This window comes from Pseudonaja textilis, chromosome 2 (genome assembly GCF_049901715.1).
Source record: "Pseudonaja textilis isolate UNSWEBS1 chromosome 2, rPseTex1.2, whole genome shotgun sequence".
Lineage (NCBI taxonomy): Eukaryota > Metazoa > Chordata > Lepidosauria > Squamata > Elapidae > Pseudonaja > Pseudonaja textilis.
In genome coordinates, this window is record NC_141991.1 from 29,940,523 (window position 1) to 29,963,819 (window position 23,297).

Here is a 23,297-nt window from a genome sequence, read left to right on the forward strand (position 1 = left end):
AAGAACACAATCGTTGTAGGTATGACCCATGGCATTGAAGATTTCTTTTCATAATCATCCCTTGGAATTACTCTGGAAACTGTCAGAAGGGAAACGCCAAGCTCAGCCTCCTCCTCCTCCTCTTTCTCCTCCCCCTCCCCCTCTCTATTTCTCTAAGCTGAAATTTGTTTCATCCACTTAAACCCTCAAAAGGCAGATTACAATATCAAAATGCTAAACAAAAGCACACATAATAGAGCATTGGTTTATTTAAAACATACGCGGAGAAAAAAAAACGGGCCGGTGCCTTCCAGATGCTGTAGTCTAAACCAGAGATAGAGAACGATGGCCCCTTTATGACTTGTGGACTTCAACTCCGAGAATTCCATGGCTGGCTCAGGAATTATGGGAGTTGAAGTCCACAAGTCGTAAAAAGGCCATCGTTCCTCACACCTGCTCTGACCATCATGGTCACAGTTCCTGCTTGTTGCTGATAGGTGCCAATGGCAGATAGTCCAAAACACTTGAAAGACAATAAGTTGCATGGAATGAGATCCAGCAGAATGATGGAGCTAATAGAAGCAGGGGGAAATCCTATGATGACCAGCAAGTACTCTTCGGAGGGAGGGAGGGAGGGAGGGAGGGAAGAAGGAAGGAAGGAAGGAAGGAAGGAAGGAAGGAAGGAAGGAAGGAAGGAAGGAAGGAAGGAAGGAAGGAAGGCCGAGACACCCTTGAGCCATTTTTAAACATGTGATTTTGTAGAAGCAACTATGCAAAGATCTTGGCAACAATACGAAAATGATTTTTCCTTCTTCCAAGCAGTATTTTCCTTTCTTAGCCCAGCTTCCAGTCCTCTCATCAAAGTATTAGCCAAGTATACCTTAGCTTCCCAACCCAGCCAAGACTAGCCAGACAAAGAAAGAAGCACTTACAATAGTTCACTTGTAATTCTGTAACGGGGAGTTGAAGTCTATGCAACTTCATGTTGCCACAGTTGAGAAACACTCCTTTTGCGACGAGAGTAGGATCTGTTCCATGAACAGCTTTTTATCCCTGCTGCCTTAAGTACAGTGGTCCTTCTCTCACCCAGAAGCTTTATCTGTCAATCTCTGGACTTCTGCACATGGAATGGCACAAAAGGTAATCCTGTCCTTCGTTTCAGTTGGACCCTGCCTGCCACCAATAGACAAAAGAGACAAAGAGGGCCAGCAGAATTTTTAACCGTGATCATATTCCTGAAATAAGTTAAATCCTCAAGGAACTAACTAGCAGTAAATCTGTAAGGGAAGTAAAATATAAGGCTAGATGGAATCAAACCAAGCATTCCAGAGTCTGTCTCTTAAATTGGGCCAACTAAGCCTAATCAGTTCAGGACATTGTTTAACATGTTTTGTCTAGATAATAATAAAACTACAATTCTGCCCAGCAAACGCAAAAAGAAAACTGCAATTCTGCCCAGTAAACACAACCTTGTTGTTACATAAGAAATTGTGTTCATAGTGTGTGCAAAAGAAGTCAGCACTATTTCTCTGAAATAGGTTCAAAACTCAACCTTTAAGCTATAGGGGAAAATCAAAATGTGAACAGTGTGGCTTATTCTCTGATCCAATTTCACCTCAAAATCACATTCTTCTGTATATATTTTACATCCGCAGCCAGAAAACTTTAAGCAGTTAGCCAGAATAGTGGTTGGGCATACACAGACGCAAGACCAATTTGGGTTATTTTTTACTTGTCTTCCAAATTCTCATTTTTGTAACTCAAGGTTTTCAATCACTTCCCAGCAAGGTTTTTTAATTTGCCAGAATGTTGTTCTTTTAACAACTCTCAAAGCAACACAAAAATCAGCTTTCTACTGGTGATGGCCAAAACATTTCCTATTAAAGATGCCCAGAAATCTGAAATTATGTTCCGATTTCACCATAAGTTTTCCAACAATTCCAGAAATGTTCTGATTGTCAGCGTTCCAAATAACAAACTTCTTGTTTGCTTGAAAAAAGCTTTAAAAGTTTGTTCTGAAATCAACACAGTAACATTTCCGGCTCAGAAAATTTCCAGAATGGTTAGAATAGCCCCCAAAGACTTTTGCTAAAGCTAAAACAAACTGCTTTGAATGTAAAAATTAACTGAAATATAAAATATTCTCGATTTGAAATGTCTTGAATACCTCTACTTTATTCTTAAAATTATAAACTTCAGTATCAACACAGAAACAGTTTGCATTTACTTAGCAGTCTTCTGAAGAACAAAAAAAATAAAGGGATTTATCTCCATTCTTTTAATACTAGGTCCAATTCTACACAGAATAAAAATAAATAATTCATTCAGGAATTCATCTGAGAATGTGAAAAGTTTTAAACTTAGATAGGAAACAGGACTGCAGAGACACACACAATTTAATCACTCAAATTTCCATAGGTTCAGCAAGAGATCTGACAGATGGCCTTATTTGCGTTGGCTTGAACTAACCATTTGCATAATCCAAAAGCCTAATAAAACAGGGTCCAAGACAACACAAAATTATATTTACGTTCAATGAAATACAAGCACAACTTTTCTGTAATATTTGAATGAACATAGTAAGACAGGAAAAAGGGATAACATAACAAACACGGCCTCTTTTAATCCAATAAAGTCATCCATATTTACACCATTCTTTATCCAGTATGAAATTCTCTGTATAGCTTACACATTTTCACAAAATACACAATTTCAAGAAATATGCTTAAGAGCAGGGTTCTCCAAACTTGATAACTTTAAGATGTGGACTTCAACCCATGCTGCTGGGGAATTCTGGGAGCTGAAGTCCACAAGTCTTAAGTTTGGAGAGCAATCCAAATCTCTGTTTAAGAGCAATCATATGCTTTTAAAAGAATGTGCTTGTTTCAAAGAAAAAGGAATTATGTCCCAGTAGTGGAAATGAAAGCAAAACTAAATAATGAATATTGAAGGTTTATAATCTGGGCATGCATGGAGAAAGGAGGGGAAAAAAAACAGAGATTATCAATAGCCCACAGCAGGCATCCCCAATACCTGGGCTGCATCCCATTACTGGGCCATGGCCTATTTGGAACCAGATCGCACAAGAGGCGGGCCGGTGTGTATGTGTGTATGCAGTTCCAATTACACGAGTGGCAGGCCAGTGCCCGCGCACGTGCGCACGCGCACACACACACACACACACACACACGTACACCAGCCCATCATGCATGCAGCCCGGCTCCCCTTTCCCCTCCCCCCAAAAACCAAGCCACCAATCCACAAAGATTAGGGACTTCTAGCCTATGGGCAAAAACCATGAGATATCTACAGTACTTGGACAGCCACACAATGTTAAAAATGCAACAGATACATTAGATACGGCAGAAAAAAGATATTGAATTTTCTTAGGTTGGGGTATGGATAGAACATTAAGCGCTGAAAACAGAGGATGAAGATGCTAACAAAAATTTGAAACAGGCAGTCAAACAAGATCGATGAATAAGTAAGTTTTAAGATGGAGAGGAAGGTAAAATATCTGGGCATCATTATGACAAATGAATTGTATGTTATTTAAAATAACTAAATTAAGACGTGGAATGAAGTTAAAAAAAGACATGTTAAGATGAGAGAAACCGTAACTGTCATTGCTGGAGAGAATTTCTATGATAAAAATAAATGCTTTGCCTTGAATTATGTTCTTGTTTCAGACAATGGATACATTCATAGTCAGGGAATTGACATGCTTGAAAACTACTGAATATCTGCTGCACATTTATTGGTCAATAAGCCAGTTCTTTGGAAAGGTGATAAAACACACTGTAACCTCCAATGCACTGATACGAGTGCTCTTCTCAGCTTTTCTATATAATAACTCTTTGCTAATTGCAGTTTAATTTTGAGAATCTTGAAAGATCAGTGTTTCATTCTGAAACTCTGCACCTGCTTTCATTCCCAGAACAACTGATAATGAACCAGGAATTACCAAGAAAAGATCCTGACCAAGCCCAGCTTTTTCCAACTGCAGACACCTATTGGCTTTAGATAAACAAATTTTGTATTCACCTTGCCTGGGAATGTCTCTTTCAACCTACTGCTCTGTACAGATACCAGAAGAGCAATTTATACTTGATGTGCCTTATGAAGAGGAGATAGAATTTCCCAGTAGTTATGTTTTTAAAGGGGAAACATTTCTATTCTTGGTTTGGGAGCTGCTCTCTATGGACTGAGATCTAACCAGTAACATGCTATGCTGCTCTTCCAAAATAAACATATTACATGAAGGGGGTAGTAATGTTCCTTCTATACAGCTGACATGCTTCAGTAGCCACAAAGTTACCCAAACAAATGGAAGCAAAGGAATCCTGAACTGGATGTCTGGAAAAATAAACAAACCCCACACAAGACGGGAGAAGGAAATGTTCCTATGGAATCTGGGATAAGACCGACCATGACATGCACCAAGTAGCATGTCGGAATATACTGCAAGACAGCTTGTGTTTGTTTGCTTGCTTTTTTAAAGAATCATTCGATTCTATAAATAATTCCAGTTCATGTCACCAAATTTTCCTTATCCAGTAAGAAAACTGTTGCTCAAGAAAACTCAAAGCATGAAAGGATGTTTATATAACAATTATAGGAAGCAATATTTCTCCAAGAATATATTGAGTTGGTTTCAAGTGATACTGAATAACTATCCAATTGAGCAAGGGTCTTCAAACTTGACAGCTTTAAGACTTGTGGATTTCAACTCCCAGAATTCCTCCTCCAGACATGTTAGCTCAGGAATTCTGGGAGTTGAAGTCCACTAGTTTTAAACTTGCCAAGTTTGAAGACCCTTGCAATTGCATCTGATAGTTCCAACCAATAAGTGATATGATAGGGAAATTTCATAACCATGCAAGCAGAACTGTGGAGAAATTTGGATGGCATGCAGCATATTTCCTTCAAAAGCCTTGTTGTTAGTTTGTTTGCTTGCTTATTTATTTACTTATTCATTCATTCATTTAATTTATATAACCGCTCCATCTCACATCTGTGAATTTGGCTGGCTCACAGCAGTTAAAAAATGGCACCGAAAAGAGTGAACAAACTAAAAATGAAAACATATATATAAAACCATATTACCAACAGAAGATAAAATTTGTAGCTCGGGGCTGAACTGTGGGATCCTTGGTACTTTCTGATCTTGTTTTCTTGAAGAAACATTTCATTATCCAAGTATGTAACATTATCAATGCCATCAAAACTACGTTAAAAACCATTATTAAAAATTCTATTAAAACAAAAACAGCAGCACAGTACAATCCAGATGCATGCTATTCCCTTCAGCTAGGGAGTTTCATTTTTGTCTACATGAGATGGTCAGCTAGACAAATGCAACAGCTAAATAAATAATTAAATTCATAAAAATAATTCATAACAATAGGATGTTGAAGATCTTACTGTTGCAACGAACCGGAACAACCAATGGACTGGTAGTACACACAGTCAAATAATTTCCCAGGATCAGTGGCAGAGCCAGGTCTTCAGAGCCTTCTGAAAGGGCCAGCAGTTTATCAGTTTTGGTTTGATTTCTAAAATGAAGGTTTCAAAGGGTCCACATAGCTAGATTAAATTTAAAAATGGCTAAAATGTCATGCCATTCCTTAAACTTCCAAGATTTTAGCATTCTCATGTGAAACCAAGCAAAATGAGATGTAAGGTTTTAGTTTATCTTGGAAATAACTGTAGTGTCAAGTTTGCCAAATTCTAATCTAATCTATTTTTATAATATCAGATTAATCCAGTTGGATGAGAGAGATGTTCACTTTCACATTCCAAAGATTCCATAACCACTAACCAATTCTTCATTAAACTATGCAAAGAACTACACATAAATTGTCAGCTAATGTAGGTAGGATAATTTCAGCCTCATTCATCCTATCCATTTATTTAAAGTATTATAAAAAATACTTTATTAAACAAATTTATACAAATACAGTAAAATCAAACTTTCCGCTCATCTCAACTTAAGCAATACAGTGTTCACTCAATCTGACATCTCTCAAATTGTGTAAAATATTCATTCACGGTTGTTACTTTAAACATATAATACAAAGTTTCATCTAATTATATATTACAAATCTAATTAGATATAGTGTTACTAGTTTCTGCCATACCTTTTTTATTTGACTTTATTTTATTAATTTCATGTCTATCATCCTATCAATTTAATAGGCCTATTCTAAGCAATGACTTAATCTGGAGTCAACATTACAGCAAGATTAGCAACAAATAATCGTAAAGAGGAATTAAGTCGTCAAACAATAAAGGCAGATGTTGCCAAAGCAACCATGAGGTTCGTAGGATTCAGGAAGTCATAAAGGAAGCTACTGAAAACCATTTGAAGAAGCAGGATAGAAAGATCATGGATGCTTTTGAATTTTGGTGTTGGAGAATACTCCTGAGAACACCAAAGATATCCAAGGGGGAAAAAATAGATTGCTGAACATATCAACCCTTCTCACTCAAGGCACAAATGAGCAGGTTCAAATAACTGCACTTTGGACACATTATATGAAAATCTAGTTCTCTGGAGAAGGTTCTAATCCTGGGAAACATAGAAGATAAAGTACCAAGGTGAATGAACTTGGTAGGAAGAGAAGGCTGATGCATCAAGTTGGGGACAGATTTTCCTGGGGAAAATCTATATACCTTGACTTGCAATCATTTGTCTAGTGATGACAGCACTAAAAAAAAGTGACTGCTGCTTTTCACACTTATGACTGTTATGTGATCAAAATTTGGGTGCTTGGCAACAGGCATGCATTTATGAAGATTGCAATGTCCTGAGATCATGTGATTACCATCTGTAACCTTTCCAGCTGGCTTCCCACAAGCGAAGTCAATGGGGGAGGCCAGACACATTTAAGCACTGCATGATTCACTTAACAAACCGCACTGATTCATTTAACAACTGTGGCAAAAAAAAATGGTTGAAAATGCAGCACAACTTACTTAATACCTATCATGCTTAGCAATGGATAATTTAGGCTCAATTGGAGTCAAAAGTCAAGGACTACTTGTAGTCACTAAGAGTTGACACTGACTTGATGGTAGATAATAATCGAAATCATTGTGTATTAAATATTTTTTTAAAACTCCGCCCTGAGAAATATGCTTTTTAAAATCAATCCAGGAATCAGGATGTCTCACTTGCTTTTTACATTTTAACCAGTAGGAAAGCATCATGATTTGGCTGAGCATCACGTGTTTTCCATGGCGAAAAGGTTTCCTTCTAGGGGAAGGAAAAGACTTAACACCTTGTAAATCAATTCATAATCTTTACCCACTTATTCCTTTGTACTATGATCCACGGTGGCGCAGTGGTTAGAGTGCAGTACTGAGGGCTACTTCTGCTGCCTGCCGGCTGCCTGCAATGTGGCAGTTCAAATCTCACCAGGCTCAAGGTTGACTCAGCCTTCTATCCTTCCGAGGTGGATAAAATGAGGAGCCAGATTGTTGGGGGCGATTATGCTGACTCTGTAAATGGCTTAAAGAGGGCTGTAAAGCAGTATATAAGTCTAAGTGCTATTGCTATTGCTATCAATGCAAAGAAGGAAGGGGATTTCACCTAAGTCTTTTTCTGTAATAACAGAACCCAAATCTAGGACTTTCTCCTTGCCTTCTATGTATTTTTACTTTTATTACTGAGCTTCTACATATTTATGAGGTGAAAACCCAAAACCATCTTATATGTGTCCATATTTGAATAAATTTGGCAATAAAAGATAGATCCAGACTGGGCTCTGTACAAATGTGTTGTCGTTCAGTTGCTAAGTCGTGTCCTACTCTTCATGACCCATGGACTATATATAGTATACCAGGCCCACTTGTTCTCCACTGTCTCCTGGAATTTGCCCAAATTCACTTTCATTGCTTCAATGATACGATCTAACCATTCTGTACAAATCAATATACCATAACGTCTGCAGGGAATGTACAAATATCTAAATTATGATCACAAGTTGGTCAACAGGTTATTAGGGCCGATCAAGTTGCTTGGCACAGGCTTTCTGAATGCTCTCCACCCACTGCTCTCACTGTTAGGACTGATTTTTAAAAAGCAAATAGGAAATCCCCATCTATTACTTCTTTTCTAAACCCTATTTCCCGTTTCACTGCATTCCACTTGGCTTTGAATTCTGGTCTGCTAAGAAAACAACAAATCAGAGAGCCCCCCATTCAGATGCAACTTTCAATGAATTATGTTTGGTTTGCACAGCCATTTCAATTAGCAAGACGGAATGGCCAAGCAACACATGCCAATATAACTTGGTTGCTCTCAATAAACCAAAATTGTGACTGATCTTGGGGAACATGAGATGGGGAACCAAAGGTCTGCCTATGACCATCGTACCCTAAATTTGGGCCCCAAACACTGAAAAAACACAACCCTATTTCCTTTTCTGTGAAAAAACAACAACACACACTTGTGTTTTTGTGCCATCAGAGATTATGGCATTTCTATAGCCACAAAATAAGCTATAAAACTGCAGACTGAATAAGCCATCTTACCTCAGTAAATTTGCAGAAATTACTAAAAAATAGTAGAGCTGAAGAAGCTTCTTGGATGAGAAATGAAACATCTTCAAAGAAAAACAAGAAAGTCCTGTTGCCTCTTGAAAAAGCACCTTTGGGACAACCATGACTTGGATGGTTAAGGATCTCCATAGACATTTAGTGATACTAAAAAAGTAAATAGTTCACTATTGGATATCAGCTACACTGTTTTGAAGCCCTATATGCAGGTTTGGATACTTGCAGTCTATTTCTTATTTCCCAATGTATATGATTTTAAAAAAAGATATGAAAGTTTCCAACTCATAAGAGCTACGCCTCAATGGAAGAAAAGCAATGGGAAAACTATTTATTTAGCTAGCATGCACACACCATGTGTTTGTTATTCCCTAAAGCAGAACACTTACTTTGACCTCACACGTCCACTCATTTCATCACAGACCCGCCCACACTTGGCAAGTTGCAAACCCTTACTCACCAGTTATCGTCATATCCAAAGCATTAGATGACTTTATGAAAAGTGGGGAGTCTTCAGGTACCCAGACGTATGGATGAAAATCACATCACTACTACCCAAAACAACTAGATCTAAAAATAGTCAACAAAGTTCCAATCTCAATAGCAAGTTGTGCTGTTTTTCCAAACTGTAGGAATTTTGGAAGAAGTAGCACTCAAATATGCAGCAAAGTGAATAGTGGGTTCCAAAGGACCAGAGACAAGCAATCTTTTTTCAGACTGGGGGCCATATTTGTGGTTTGCCATTTTCAGGAGGAAAGGGGACAGGACTGGGAAAATGTGTCTCATTGTGGCTCTAATGTGCTACAACTGGTTGGTTTAGGGATGGGACTTCCAAATGGGAGTGAAGTCCCTACTCTTCTGGAAAATGTCTGGAGTTGGACTCAGTGCCACATGGAACCAGATTTTCCTAACGTATTAATGGTTCTGTTTGATTTATTGTGGTTCATTTTTATCGATTCATGCTGTCATGGTTTTATTTTGCTGCTTGTTGCCTGTTAACAGTTCAATGCCATAGGAATTTAACAAATCATTTTTGTCTGTAGCTTACCTTGCCTCTTCCCCTGTTCGCTTTTTGTAGTGGGAAAAGACAGCTTGGAAGGGACTTGCAGAGAACTATTTTTTCTTGAAGTCCCCAAACTGGAAAAACCAATTCAATGGGAGAGATTATTAAAAGGCTCAATTAACACCTTAGCCTATATACTACGTTTCCCAAGCCCATCCAAACATCACCGTATTAAAAAAGTTCAGTGCCACCCATACTAGACAACCCTGATGTCATTGTAAAAGATTGCCTGACTCTGCTGTAGTATAAATGATGTCATGTAAGTGGATCTAAGCAACTCTTTGGATTCCAGCAATGATATACTGCTTTGTATTTCCAAAGCAAATGGGGAAACATGTTCTCCATTATAGGAAAAACTATGGAAAAGTTGTCATTTTACCTGTTTTTATAATTTACTAACCACAGCCAGAAGGGAATTCAGGGGTGATGGAAGGGAACTCAATGGATAAGTTCATGAAGAAGAAGTAGGGTTCAACTCTGACTTAGACGATTCTTAGGCAAAGTTTACTACAGGTTTTAAAAACCTTCATTGCAACGAAATACTTTTTTAAAATGCTCCAAAGATTACAATCTTCAAAAGAGTAATACACATAATCATTAAGACTTTTTACCTAATCATTAAGACTTTTTCCAGGTGCATAGAAGACACAGCTCCTATCACTTAGTGACACAAAAGCCAACCTATTTTAATATGAACCTGTGCAATAAAAAATGACTTTCAGAGATTTAAGCTGCCTGGGCAGTGGGCTAAATTCCATCCATTGCCAGTTCTCTTCAATTTCCCTTTTTGTTGGCTAATGAGCCAGGCTCTCATACACATACATGCACAAAGAGGGAGAAGCAGTTGTGTTTGGACAACTGGAAGCCATTTGAAGGATTGTATTTCATAGGGCCTCCAACCAGGCTGCTCTCCTATGCTATCCATTTTATTACTTCTGATAGTATTTGCAGATCAGCAGCTCCCTAATCCAATGCCTTCCACTGCTGGTGGAAAAAACCTTCCACTGTTGGTTTTCTGCACTCAGGAAAAAAAAAAAGACAGATAAATCTCACTGTACATTCTGGGATCTGAAAGAAACAAAGGGTAAAATTGGTGATCTTTTTTATAATTGGAATACACTTGCTTCCAGAAAGCTGTGTGAGACGTTTATATTTTTAAACAAAAATGTTCAAATTACAACAACTATCACTTGAGCTCTAAATTATGGCAGAATCACATTTATTTTATTTATGTGCTGCTTGCATCACTGACCAACTCTTGCAATCCTACAATATATAAATAGGATTAAAACAATTTAATTAGGTCATGTTTGATTTATTAAAGATAAAACTTCCTAGATCATTGTTCTTTCTTTATTCTGACTTATCATATTAGCTACCTTTTTGAGTATTAATTGTTGAATAGTGATTACATTTTAATAAAGGTTTACTTTCCTATATGGTAACAATCAAGCAGTACTTCATTTTTTTTTACTTTATTTTTACCAAGTTTGTAAACCTCTTGTATATGTTCTTTTTGTTTGGCTTACCTCTTTTCTGACTTTTTCTGGCTTTGAAATGTGTATTATTAAAGTATTATTATTACTATTAAGAAATAATTTGTGTAGCCGCCCAAAGTTTAACATAAGTTGGGAGGATACATAAATATTTTTAATAAATAATTATAATAAACATTGTGCTATAGATTTCTATCAAAACTTAATCTGACAATGAAAATTTAGGACAATTTCCTAGCTTACCTGTATTTTCATAACCATGATGATTATTAATAAATTTGCCTTGTAAACAGAGACCCAAAGCTATAATAGGTGGTCTTCATTTAATGACTGCATGGCTTGGCAACCATTCAAGGTTATGATGGTGCTGAAAAAGTAACTTTATGATCTGTACAACCTGTACTTCAGCATCCCTGCAGTCATGTAATTAAGATTCAGGTGCTTCACAATCAGCAGGAGCTGACAACCATTGCAACATCCTGTGGTGACATGATTGCCAACTGAAAACTTCATAGCTGGCTTCCAAAAAGCAAAGCCAATGAAGAAGTTGGCAATGCAATTGCAAATGACACCTTGCTTGAGGTCTGAATCACTTAATGACAGAGTTGGCAGTTCCAATTTTGATCATGAGCAAGAATAACCTATTAGTTGTCTCAGTGTATTTATAGTTCACCTTTTCTTCATAGGGACTACTTGTTTATATTTTATCTGAGCAAACCTATGATACATTACACCAGGCCTGCAAACTTGGCAACTTTATGACTTGTGGACGCTGTGTATTACACAGTGACTGATCCTTACAGACTTAAATATGAGGGGTCCTTGATGCTTTCTGAGCTTGTTTTTTTCTTGCAGACATTTCATTACCCTAACTAGGTAACATCACCAGTGCTACTAGCAAAGAGGCTCAGCTACAAACGTTCTCCTTTATTGGTAGACTTGAATATGCTCAATTTTTAGGTTAAAAGAGCTCATGGCTAGAACTGATTTGAACTGGGAGTGTATTTTCTCACAGCCAAGTGAAATATACAGTCACTGGCTCCCATTTATACTTTTTATGTAATGAGAAAACACTCATGTGTAAGAGGTTAGGCACTCAAACTGTGTACCATCCTTAGTTATAAAAGCTATTCTCTTGCACTGAACTGAATGGCTTGAATGGGCTTACAAAGAAATTATGCTTGAATGGGCTTACACAGAACAATTAGTAACGAAGCAGATGTCCACATACCAGAATTTTGCTCATGTTCTTAAATACACATTTGCGATTCATAAGGGATTGACTTCTACCAATCTCTGAACGGTGTTATTTTTTTGATAGTGGTGCTGAATCTCACCCATTCACGTCAGAGTAATTTGTTATTTTCACACTAGATCTGGAGAAAAAAAAAACATTGTCTACACTTCTCCAAGAAGGAATTTTTCTACTGAGCACCAAAGACTTCAGTTTGTAAATTCTGAACTTGTCTTTCTCACATTTCCTAATCTATATGAGATATAGCTAGATGTGAAGGTGTGAAGAGAATAGCCACTCAGACAATCTACAATAAAGAAAAGCAACAATCCTTTATTCCTTATGCACCCACACAACTCTTAAACCACAATTACTCAAAATCACTTCCTCAGCTATGTTTACATCAGAGGTGCCAAGCAGGCGAAAAACAACAGGTCTAAGAAGCCAAATGGTGTAGCAATCCTCCCTGTGAAATCTCACAGAGGCTATGGAAACCCAGGCACAAAAGAGTTCCTATTTCAAAAATAAGTTTCTGGTCCATAAGGTCACCCAGAGTCACTTGGATGAAAATAGGCAGCTATAGAAAATGTATGTATGAATGAATGGCCAAAATTTCCAAAACAGTGGTACCAGTTGCAGTATGAGCTTTTCTACCATTTCATTCAACAACTTTCTTTCATAACTGACAATCACATTTTTTTCCCATTTATTATCCTCACCTACAGCACTTTAGCCTCTAAAATGGACAGAAGCCAGGATTTTTCTCACTTAGGTTCCAATAACAGATAAACTTATCTTCAAGTTCCACATTCCGGTTTACTATAAATTGCCTCAAGAAAAGCAACAGGTCTTTTGAGATTTAGGTTATAAAGCAGATATACACAGCTAATCTACTTTAAGCACACTTTCTTCCACTGAAAAGTCATTTTACAATCACTGCTGTAATCTCACATGCAGTGTTACATTGTTCTTACATCAGCTTCCAGCAAAGTAGCTAATGTTACCTTTCTGCAGCCAAAACAATAGAGGGCACCTGAAAAAAGTTGACCTTTTTATTATTGCCTAAGTTTTTGTGTAATAGAAAATCTACTTCATCTTACACTAATTAGCACTTTTACCAGAAAGTCCTCTTTTGAACAATAGTTTCACCTATCTCTAGTAAAATCATTTGTCTCCAAATATCTCACACAAGTTCTCAATTGAGAGGGCACCTAATTTGCTCAGCTGACGATTTTTAGAAGCAGCCTCAAGAAAAGCAACAAGTTAAAGAGAATACAAAGAATTCTTGTTGTCTGGAGACCTTTTAGACAGTCCATATAAATACTAAAAAAGAATAGAAATGCTTTTTAGAAATTGCTTGTTGCTTGCATGTACGCTGAGAGCTTATGCACCGGATACACATTCCTTGTGTGTCCAATCACTCTTGGCCAATAAAGAATTCTATTCTACTCTACTCTTTCTATTCTATTCCTCAAATGGCTTATTTATGTATGGCTAAGCCACATCCATAAAAGTATGCCCAGTTTTGTTTAGAATTTCATAACTTGCCATATCCCCAAAATACCTATAGAGGAAAAAACTGCTTATCAATTCTTTATTTTGTTAAAGTACAGGGGAAAAGTTAAATTGCTCCTTTTTATCGAGTTTGAATTGAAACAGAGAAATTAGTTAGTCTACAGAGCACCAGAAAAAAGCAGCAGCACACCAAAAAATAGCAGCCTTCAATTTTTGTACATTTAATATCTATCTTTAATTTTATAAGCAACATTCTGTTTTATTTTATTTATGCCAGCCCAGTTGCCTAGTAATATTTATGACTTACTCACTGATTAGAAGTAAAAATAGCTAAGACAAATGATTGCTTGCAAACTCTGTTAACTCCAACTTAAAATAATTAGCCTCTATTTTTTATTTCTTTTCCTGCAAGATTATTTGCTCTTCGCCATTCAAATAATAGTTGTGTTATATGTGATATGACACAATCATATTAGGCACCTACTACTTCAACCCTTTTCAGCCTTGCCCGCTCTTAAGGATATGGACTCTAAATTCTTTGAAGAAAACCTCTTAACAAGATCTATGCTTCCTGGATACGATGGATACAAAAATAAGGAAATAAAAGGGAATCATTTTTTTTCTCAGAGAATTCTAAGTGGATGCAGGAACAGCTGATCTTAAGAGACCTCGGAGGTTGATCCAAAAGCGACAACTCCTACATTCCTTGGCATTTATTCAGTTCTACAGGCTACGTATGCTTTTGAGATATTTTGCTCGGAAGACTGAAGTTTAAGGGACATCCGGATGGGGAAAATGTGTGCTTAAAAAAAAAATCAATTCTAAACAACCCTGAATGTTTCAATATTCTGAAATGAACCCATTTATAAGAACAGAGGTATTTGCTTGCGTATGTGGGAATAATTCAGCTGCCTATCGAAAAGGTTGTTTCCCTGAAAAACGTGTCCTTCACCTCTACTGCTCCTCCCTTAGCACACTCTCACTCAAGCCCATTCATTCTTCACCTTTCAAACTTCCCCTTTGTAAGTGGTTCTGAATCTATTGAGTTGCAACTCCCTTTGTATCTGGCCTTTGCGTTTCAAATTGCAATCACCGTGGAGAGGGGAGGGAAAAGCCAAGGGTGATTAAAGGCTACAAAAAGTTTCCCAAGAGAAGAGGATCCCAAACAGTTTGCTCTTAGATCCCAAAATCCATCAGATTGAATGATGCTTCAGAAAGCGCTAATAAGAGCTATTCAGCAAGTGCTATAACCAAGGCACAGATAACTATTCTTTCAACATTCCTTGAAAAATCAATGGAAAGAGCCTTTCACACAGGGCCTTTTAGAACTCATCTGGAGGTCATCTGGCTGGTCCTGGGCCCCACAATCTGGCCCAAACCTAACTACCATAATACAGGTCTCATTCAGGCTTTGTCTCTGTGAAACAACCAAGGCTAACATTAAAGGCTTTTTAAAAGAAAGGTCAAAGCACACATGGACTTTAATAACAAGTAAAACTGCTAATTAAAATAAAGCTATTATTTTTAAAAAATGAATGTTTTAGAATTTGCATGAGATAGAGATGCATGCAGAATTGCAAAATGGTGTATAACCAACAGGATGACAATCCAAAAAAATGCTTTTGTACTTTGTGAAATTTAATTTTCCAATTAAAGAGAATTCTGCATCTGATTTCCCTCAGTTGAGTACACTGGCCTTCTACTCTCCTTTCTGCAGCAAATGTCAACAATTGTCACAAATTATCACTGTAAAAATCAGAAAAGACAGACATAAAATTGGAAAATGTAAATTGTAAAAATAAACCATTCAAATGTAATTGATGCCATAAAAATGATTTAATGCATGTACTTCTGAGCATACCCACTCAAACGGTAGTGACACACACACCTATTATTATGCATGCTATTAGGGCTACAGCTGCAGACCTAAGCTGTAATCCAAACCAGATATCCTAGGAACAAGTATAGTGTCACTTACACAAGTCATTGGTGTATTCTTGTTTAATTAAACTCAGGGCTTGAACAGATCTCAAGGCTGTAATCCTGAATAGATTTTAATAGGAACAGATCCTTTTCAACCCACGAAGGCATACTTTAGAACAGGTTCCCAAACCTCTTCATGAAGTTTTAAATTGTTCATTAACCTCCAAACATTATATTAAAATAATTTAACAAATACTACTTTAACTATTAGTACTACAAATAATAACATAAACCCCTGTGATAATCCCATCAATCTTTGGTAGATCAATATTAAACACTTCCAATAACTCTGCTTTAATAAACACATATAATTAGCAATATGCCATTTTAGGTTCTATCATGATCTCTCAGAAAATTAAAGACCCAAATTTTAAACGCTTCAATACTTCTATAACCTATCCTGATTCTAGAGCTTTTGGATATTTCTAATAACACTGGGACACTTTCTAGGCATTTCTAAATGTATTTTTAAAGAAATCTAAATAGTAATCTACAGTACCTTTATCCAGTAGCATGATTTCATAAAAACACATGCCCATCATAGTAAATCAAGAAAAAGACTTCATTCAAGTATCCCTGAATGTAATTAAGGAAGGGGTCACATTCTAAGACTCAATGGAAAATTTACAGTCCCCAACTTCAACAGAAGCCTGTGAAATATGTACCCCATTGAACCAAAAGCAACATCAATCCATTTGTATGGGCAAGCCTATAACTCACTAAATAAATCTGCTATGCTCATATAGACAAGGAAGCATTCACCCAAACATCTCTGTATAGCTTATTTTGGGGCAAATCAGATAGTGAAGTCCAGCAGAAATTATACCTCTATGCCTGTAGCATAAGACCGATTCCTCACACAAAAACAAGAGTATAAACTAGCTTTCTCTAATACAGTAGTTTTCATGAGCTGCGGTGGCACAGTGGTTAGAGTGCAGTACTGCAGGCTACTTCAGCTGCCTGCAATTTGGCAGTTCAAATCTCACCAGGCTCAAGGTTGACTCAGTCTTCCATCCTTCCGAGGTGGGTAAAATGAAGACCCAGATTGTTGGGGGCAATATGCTGACTCTGTAAAACTGCTTAGAGAGGGCTGTAGAGCACTGTAAAATGGTATATAAATCTAAGTGCTATTGCTATTTAGTGACCATTAAAAGTTATAATGGCACTGGAAAAAATTGACTTGTGACCATTTTTCACACTTACGATGTTGCAATAACTCCACGGTCACACGATCAAACTTTGGATGCTTGGCAAGTGGCTCATATTTATGAAGGTTGCAGTGCCCTGGGTCATGTGATCACATTTTTGCAACCTTCTGAAAAGCAAAGTCAAAATGGAAGCTGGATCACTTACTAACAACTACAGTGATTCACTTAACACCTATGGCAAGAAAGGTCATAAAATGGAGCAAAACTTGCTTAACAGCTGATCAAGCTTAACCACAGAAATTCTGGGCTCAATTGTGGTCATAAATTGAGGATTACCTGCATAATAATACTAACAGCATCATGAAGGAAGATTTCCCTTTCAAGGGAAGACATAATATTCAGTTTACCTCACCAAATTTTATGATCACCTCATAAAAATTCAGAATTTTTACCACAAATCCTGAAGGAACAAATCAGGAAAATGTAGGAAAAGAAAAAGGACATCAACTTATGAGAGCTTACCATACAGAGAGAAATTTACCAGTGCTGAAAATACAAAATTGGAATTTTTCGTCAGATGTTTGGATGGGGGCTGGGGAAAGGGAGAGGCGAAACTTTTATGCTGGCCTTTGATCTGCTGAGCTACATACCAATTTGACCTTTGGAGATAAACACCTCTATTTAATTCCATTCATTTACAGACTATGAAGAGGATTTACCGATATGAAATCATAACTGTCAAATGAGAAGCCTCCATCTCCCTCTCTTCCCCCTCCATCAACATCAGTTGCAAAGTAAGCCCATTCTTTTATTGCTAGAGTCAGAGATTGTGTCTTTTTTTTAAAGTTTGCAATCCTGAATTATTCATTTAAAACTTTTTAAAAAGATGTCTAAAATGTCAAACCATTCTGAGGAATATGGCTGAGGACACACTAATATAGTGTTTCTCCATCTTGGCCACTTGGCCATTCCCAAAATTCTCAGCCTGCCATGCTGGCTGGAGAATTCTGGGAGTTGAAGTCCACAGAGCTTAAAGCAGCCAAGATGGAGAAACACTGCACTAATATGAAACTGTATTAGTTGTATAAGCCATACTATTGGCCAGATCACACTAAGTCATAAAACATGATTTATAAAATATAAATGGCCAAATTAATATACTGAACAATGCCAAACCATAATAGCCAGATATATATAGTTTGCCTCTCAGAGTTGTAAGTGCCCCATTCATTGGAGGTCTTCAAAAATACAGTGGCCCCCCATTTGACCAGGATGGTGTAAGATCTCCTGCCTTGAGCAGGGGGTTGAACTAAAGGACCATTGAGGTACCTTCTAGCCCAGGGGTGTCAAACTTGTGTCATCACAGAGGCATCATGTGACGTATTGGGACTTTTGCCCCCTTCGCTAAACTGGGCATGGGTGTGGCCAGCCTATGACGCATCTGGGCCACGAGTTTGACAGCCCTGTTCTAGTCCTTTAATTCTATGTTCACATAAATATAATAAAGTGCAAGCTATGTCATTTATCACAAATGAGTTGCAAAATAATGTATGGTAAGTACCGTTAATTAATATACTAAAGTATTTCCCATGTATTTAAATGCAAATCAGTTTTAAAATTTCATGTTATAGCAAGCCACTTTGTGCCATGTGTATGTAAATAAATTGATGTTTATTGTAAAAGCTTAGAACTTTGTATTGATTCTCTGTGAATAAGATTTCTAGATACAAAATTAATACATAAATATAAAGCTACAAATCCAGAAGGAAACAATAAACCACACATAATCACGCCAAGGTGAAAGTAAAGCTCAAATCAAAGACACTCCAAAGACCTACCCCATTCCCCAAACAAGAGGCCTCTTTTTCAAATGCCCAAACCGATTTCTTGCAAGACTTTAAGGCTTAAGCTATAGAGTGATTTGCTGTTTGGTGTGAACTCTGCAATCATGATTTATAAACCATGGTTTGTCAGTGACTTGTGTGTGAACCCAAGCAATTATAGTTTATTCCATAAACTATTGTTAAGAAAACCACAGCTTTGTGTAATGCATGAACCCAGCCATGGAAAGTTTATAAGGGATTTCAGGTGATGTCATACTTCTGGTCCAAACTGGATACAAAGGCTGGCTCCACTCTGATCAGCACAGTTTACTAGCTAACATGCACAATCCTGGTGAAACTTTCACAGGAATAAACAAAGATGACTGCCACAATACTGTAGACATACAGTAGGAGGGCTACTGTCATCAACAAACTGGCCATCCAAGCATGAGTTAATGCATAAAATCAAAGGAGCTTGTCTTCATAAAATGAATGAATAAAATCAAAGGAGCTTGTCTTCATAAAAATATCCTTCATACATTATAGGTATCTTGCTTGTTAGACAACATCCACAGTTTAGCACCACTGGCAATGGATTCCCAGTCCTAAAATTACAACCAAAATAAAAATGGTACACATGGAAAAGCCACCCACCTGTCCTCTTGAAGTACATCATTAACTGAGCAATTAGCCTTCTTAAATAGCAAACATGTACAGGGCGAAAAGTGCTGGCTTCTAGATAAAAGTTTAAAACAAAACCTTAGCAGATTACAAGAATCAGCCGTAGGAAGTAATCACTGACTTGTGGTTAACACAATCAACTACTTCCTGATCTCTGATGGCAGAATATAAGAGGTATATTCCATTCTGATTTTTATATACATGGAAAGTCCGTTGCATATAACTCTTTGAGATAGTGGTTATTTAATACTGAGATAGGCAATATTACACTCTAGGGACTGGCAGCCCAATTATAATCCCATTAATCTTAATTTAAAAATCACTCTAACACACCACATTTGCAGTGGATAAGAAGTCGTTAATTCATTAACTCTCATGCAAAGAGACTGAGGTTTACATGGCCAAGTAATTTATATAACATCAGTAAAAGTAGACATCAAAGAAGGAAGTGTAGAATTTTATTCAAAAATGTAAACTGCAAAGCTATAGCTTTGGTATTTTAATCACTATCTTTTTTTTCTCATGAAATAAGAGCCTTTAAATCATTTTTAAAGTCTGGTTAAGTATCAAACTCTCCATGACAAATAAGGCCATATCTTTATCTTGAAGTGATTTTGTCCTAATTCTGTTTCTGGGGTGCCCGTAGGTTTCAATCTAGGCACAGATATATCCTATTCTGTTAAGGCAATTTGACATTTCTCAAGTTACAATGTATGTTAAAGTGCTCTAACATCTTTAAGTAGAATACCAGATCCCTGTATAGTATATTTAAGTTGACTAACTCTGCTAAAAAAAAGTTATTACAGCAAGCAGGAATGAAAAATTCATTTTCCAGGAATAATTTCAATGTTTAATAAGTCAATATTTTGATCTTTGATAACTACTTACGTTCTATCCTTACACATTTATAAGCAGTTTTCTGCCTAAGAGTACCAAGACTGTAGTCCAAAGCATACTTATTTCCAAGTAAATGCATCTACAGCCAAAAAGGAAATACTTGTATATGAGGTATGATGAGAATCTGAATGCACCAGGTTAGACAAAAACCATGTTTTACTGGCCCATATTTTAACACCTGAACTATAAGATGATATGGATCCCCAATTTGAGGACATCATGAATTAAGTAATTATAAATTGTGACTCATCAAACTATTTAACATATAACAAGGGTCACTGCAGTGTGCAACAACCAAAGGAAAGGCATTTGGCCTACATCTGCAAACCATTTAATTTTTTTCTACAAAAAAAATCAGCTTTCTTCACTTTGGACTGCAACTATTAATTCCTTAGGAAGCATAAAGAAGTGGCTTAGACAAGTAGAATATTCTCTGTCTTGTAAAAGCAAACAGCAACCATTTATCCAATTGCCTTTAAATTTCATCACTGAATTAAAGACGAAAGAGATAATCTTATCCCTCCAGAAGAAAAAAGTGGAATAACTAAAGATTGGCGGAAGAGCCTATGTCAGGTTTAAACAAAATCTGTATCTGAAATAGAGTGCTGTATGCATACAACACACAAATGACAATCTTATAATAATTAGCAGATGACTCTCTAGAAATCCCTTACATTTGACAATCTTGAGCTTCCGAAGCTTGTGTAGTAGCTCTAAGGAGACCTATTTTACACAGCATAGGATTTCCTGGGGCCTAATCTTGGGTTTTAACCAGGGCTATTATAAAAGAAACTTAAGGAGGACATTGATATTTAAAAACATGGAGTTTTCCAACCTTTCGATCTTGTCTGACTTTAAAATAATTGTAATAAAAGAATCCTGCTTGACCACCTTCAATGCTTATTTCAATCATTAATCAGAATGGGGTTTTTTTCTGGACAAATGACCTTCCCGAGCATGTCCAAAGCAGGCTTCATAGGATTATAGGATAAACCAAGAATATAGGACCTTTCAGAACCGACACATGTTGAACAAAGCAAATTAAAGCACCTATGTCCTGTATACTGTATATACCTACTGATAAAGAGAAACTCAATTGAGAACTTCAGGGAGGAAAGAAGGTAAACATTGTGAGTTTGCAGATGGGGGCTCCATGGAGAAGGAACTCGATGCCCATAGAGTTTGACGAATGAGGGTGTGAGGTGTCCTCTTTAAAACATCTCATTCTGCAGTCTATACAGTAACTAGAAGGTGAATGGGCAGCTTCTATTCCCGCTGGGTTCTCCTTTCGGGGATGTGAGAACTCTCTACTCCCAAAGGGATGTCAGAGTTAGTTGCTCAGCAACTAGCTACAACTAGATATGTCAATGAAGAGGAAACTAGCTGTTACATTAATCGCCCTCTGCAAAGAAGAAAGGATTAGAAACTGCCCTTCATGAAGGGGATGGAGACCTCGTTTGTACTCACACATAAGGCAGACTTTCAAAAGAATCGGGCATGCCTATCCAAATAGGACATGCCTTTGCAAATAGGACACTTACAGATGAACTATCCAGGGGGGCAGTTCCAGAGGAACTCTTTCAAGTCCCCGGTTGCTGCAGTCCAAAAGATCACCGGTGCACGTACAGTTGGAGTCACACTCCACGCAAGAGCCCCTTCCCACGAACATTTGGAAAATCAGAAGCAGTGTCCAAAAGCAGGCACCTCTGAGGGGTGAAGACCTCACCTCTCCCCATCCTGGCAGCGCCATTTTGTATCCTTGTGGAAAAAACGGGGACCACAAGAGCATGCACAGAGGGGAAACACCCAAAGGTTGAGGGGAGAGGGAGGGAAGGGGGGGTTGAACGAAAGAAAAGTCCCACGCGTGTTGTTTTTCTTCCTAGACCTGAGCTCTTCGCTCCGAGGTCAGCAGGCCTCCAAGAAGCACTTGGTTAAAACCATGGCACCTCTGTCCAAGCACTGACAAACTCCTTTCAGTTTTCTCGGGGTCCGGTCCCGGCGCAAAAGGGCGCAGCGCCGGCTCTTCCACGCAGCAGGACTTTTAAGAGTCTCCAACGCCGGCAGGGAGGAAGAAGCGAGCTCTTGGCCCCGGCACGAAGCTAAAGATCCTCTCCGGGATCACCACTCGCGGGCTAAGCGAGGGAGTGGATCCTGTACTGGGAAAAAGGGGGAGCCCGCATCTTTTCGGCTGCAGGCTGCCGCGCCTGGGCCGAGCCCGGGAAAAGCTCCACGCACCCAAAAAGTTCCTCCTCTTTCTTCCCCGCTGCTTCTCTCGCTTCCTCCGCTGCAAGATGAGACCGAGCCCGAAAGCTCAGCGGAGCAAAGACTCAGCGGAGCTTGCCACCGGGAGGGGAGACAGCAACGCCGATGCCTGGCCCTTTTTCTCCTCCGAGGCTCCGACACCTTTGCCAAGCACTGGCGAAGCGGTGCTCGCTCTATCTCCGCCTCCGCAACTTTCCCCTCTTGGCTTTTCCTTGCTTGGCTCTCCTCCTCCTCCTCCTCCCGCCTCCTCGGGACTGATACGCGTCCCGCTCGGGAGCAGTCAGCCGAGCCGAGCAAGCGCGCGATACTCTCGGGGCTCCGATGCAAGCGGCCAGCCCGTCACCTTCGCGTCCCCACCTCCCCGTCCGCAAAGTCACTTTTGAGTCCCCGCGAGCGTCGGTTGCCCAACTCAAACCCACGTTGGACACATTGCAACATGTTCCGTCCTCTTCCCGCTCTCTTATTGGCTCCTGGGCATTCCGCGGCGTGCCCGCGCGCTTCCCGATTGGACGGCAGGCCCTTCTCCCCGTTCGGATATACAACGTTCCATTGAGGTTGGCAGGCCGTCAATCAGAGGCGAGAGGTCCCGCCTCCCTTTCCCACCCAAGGTGTGAAAGCGGGGAGACTCCCCGTTCGATCCGAGCGTCTTAAAGGGGA

The 23,297-nt window shown here is 38.4% G+C and overlaps 1 protein-coding gene across 3 annotated transcripts in view; it reads right to left on the reverse strand.

Annotated features, from left to right (window-relative positions):
- The window catches only part of LRIG1 (leucine rich repeats and immunoglobulin like domains 1), a 138,334-nt gene extending 115,339 nt beyond the window's left edge, over positions 1–22,995 (reverse strand). The window contains exon 1 of one of the 3 annotated variants that reach the window (XM_026722066.2): positions 21,920–22,995. In XM_026722066.2, the coding sequence (XP_026577851.1) occupies positions 21,920–22,167 (248 nt within the window). In that variant the 5' untranslated portion in view covers positions 22,168–22,995. Of the gene's footprint in view, positions 1–21,845 lie in introns of all 3 variants that reach the window. The other 2 variants (XM_026722059.2, XM_087923630.1) reach the window with 2 other exon arrangements.
- Positions 22,996–23,297: the final 302 nt, after the last annotated feature.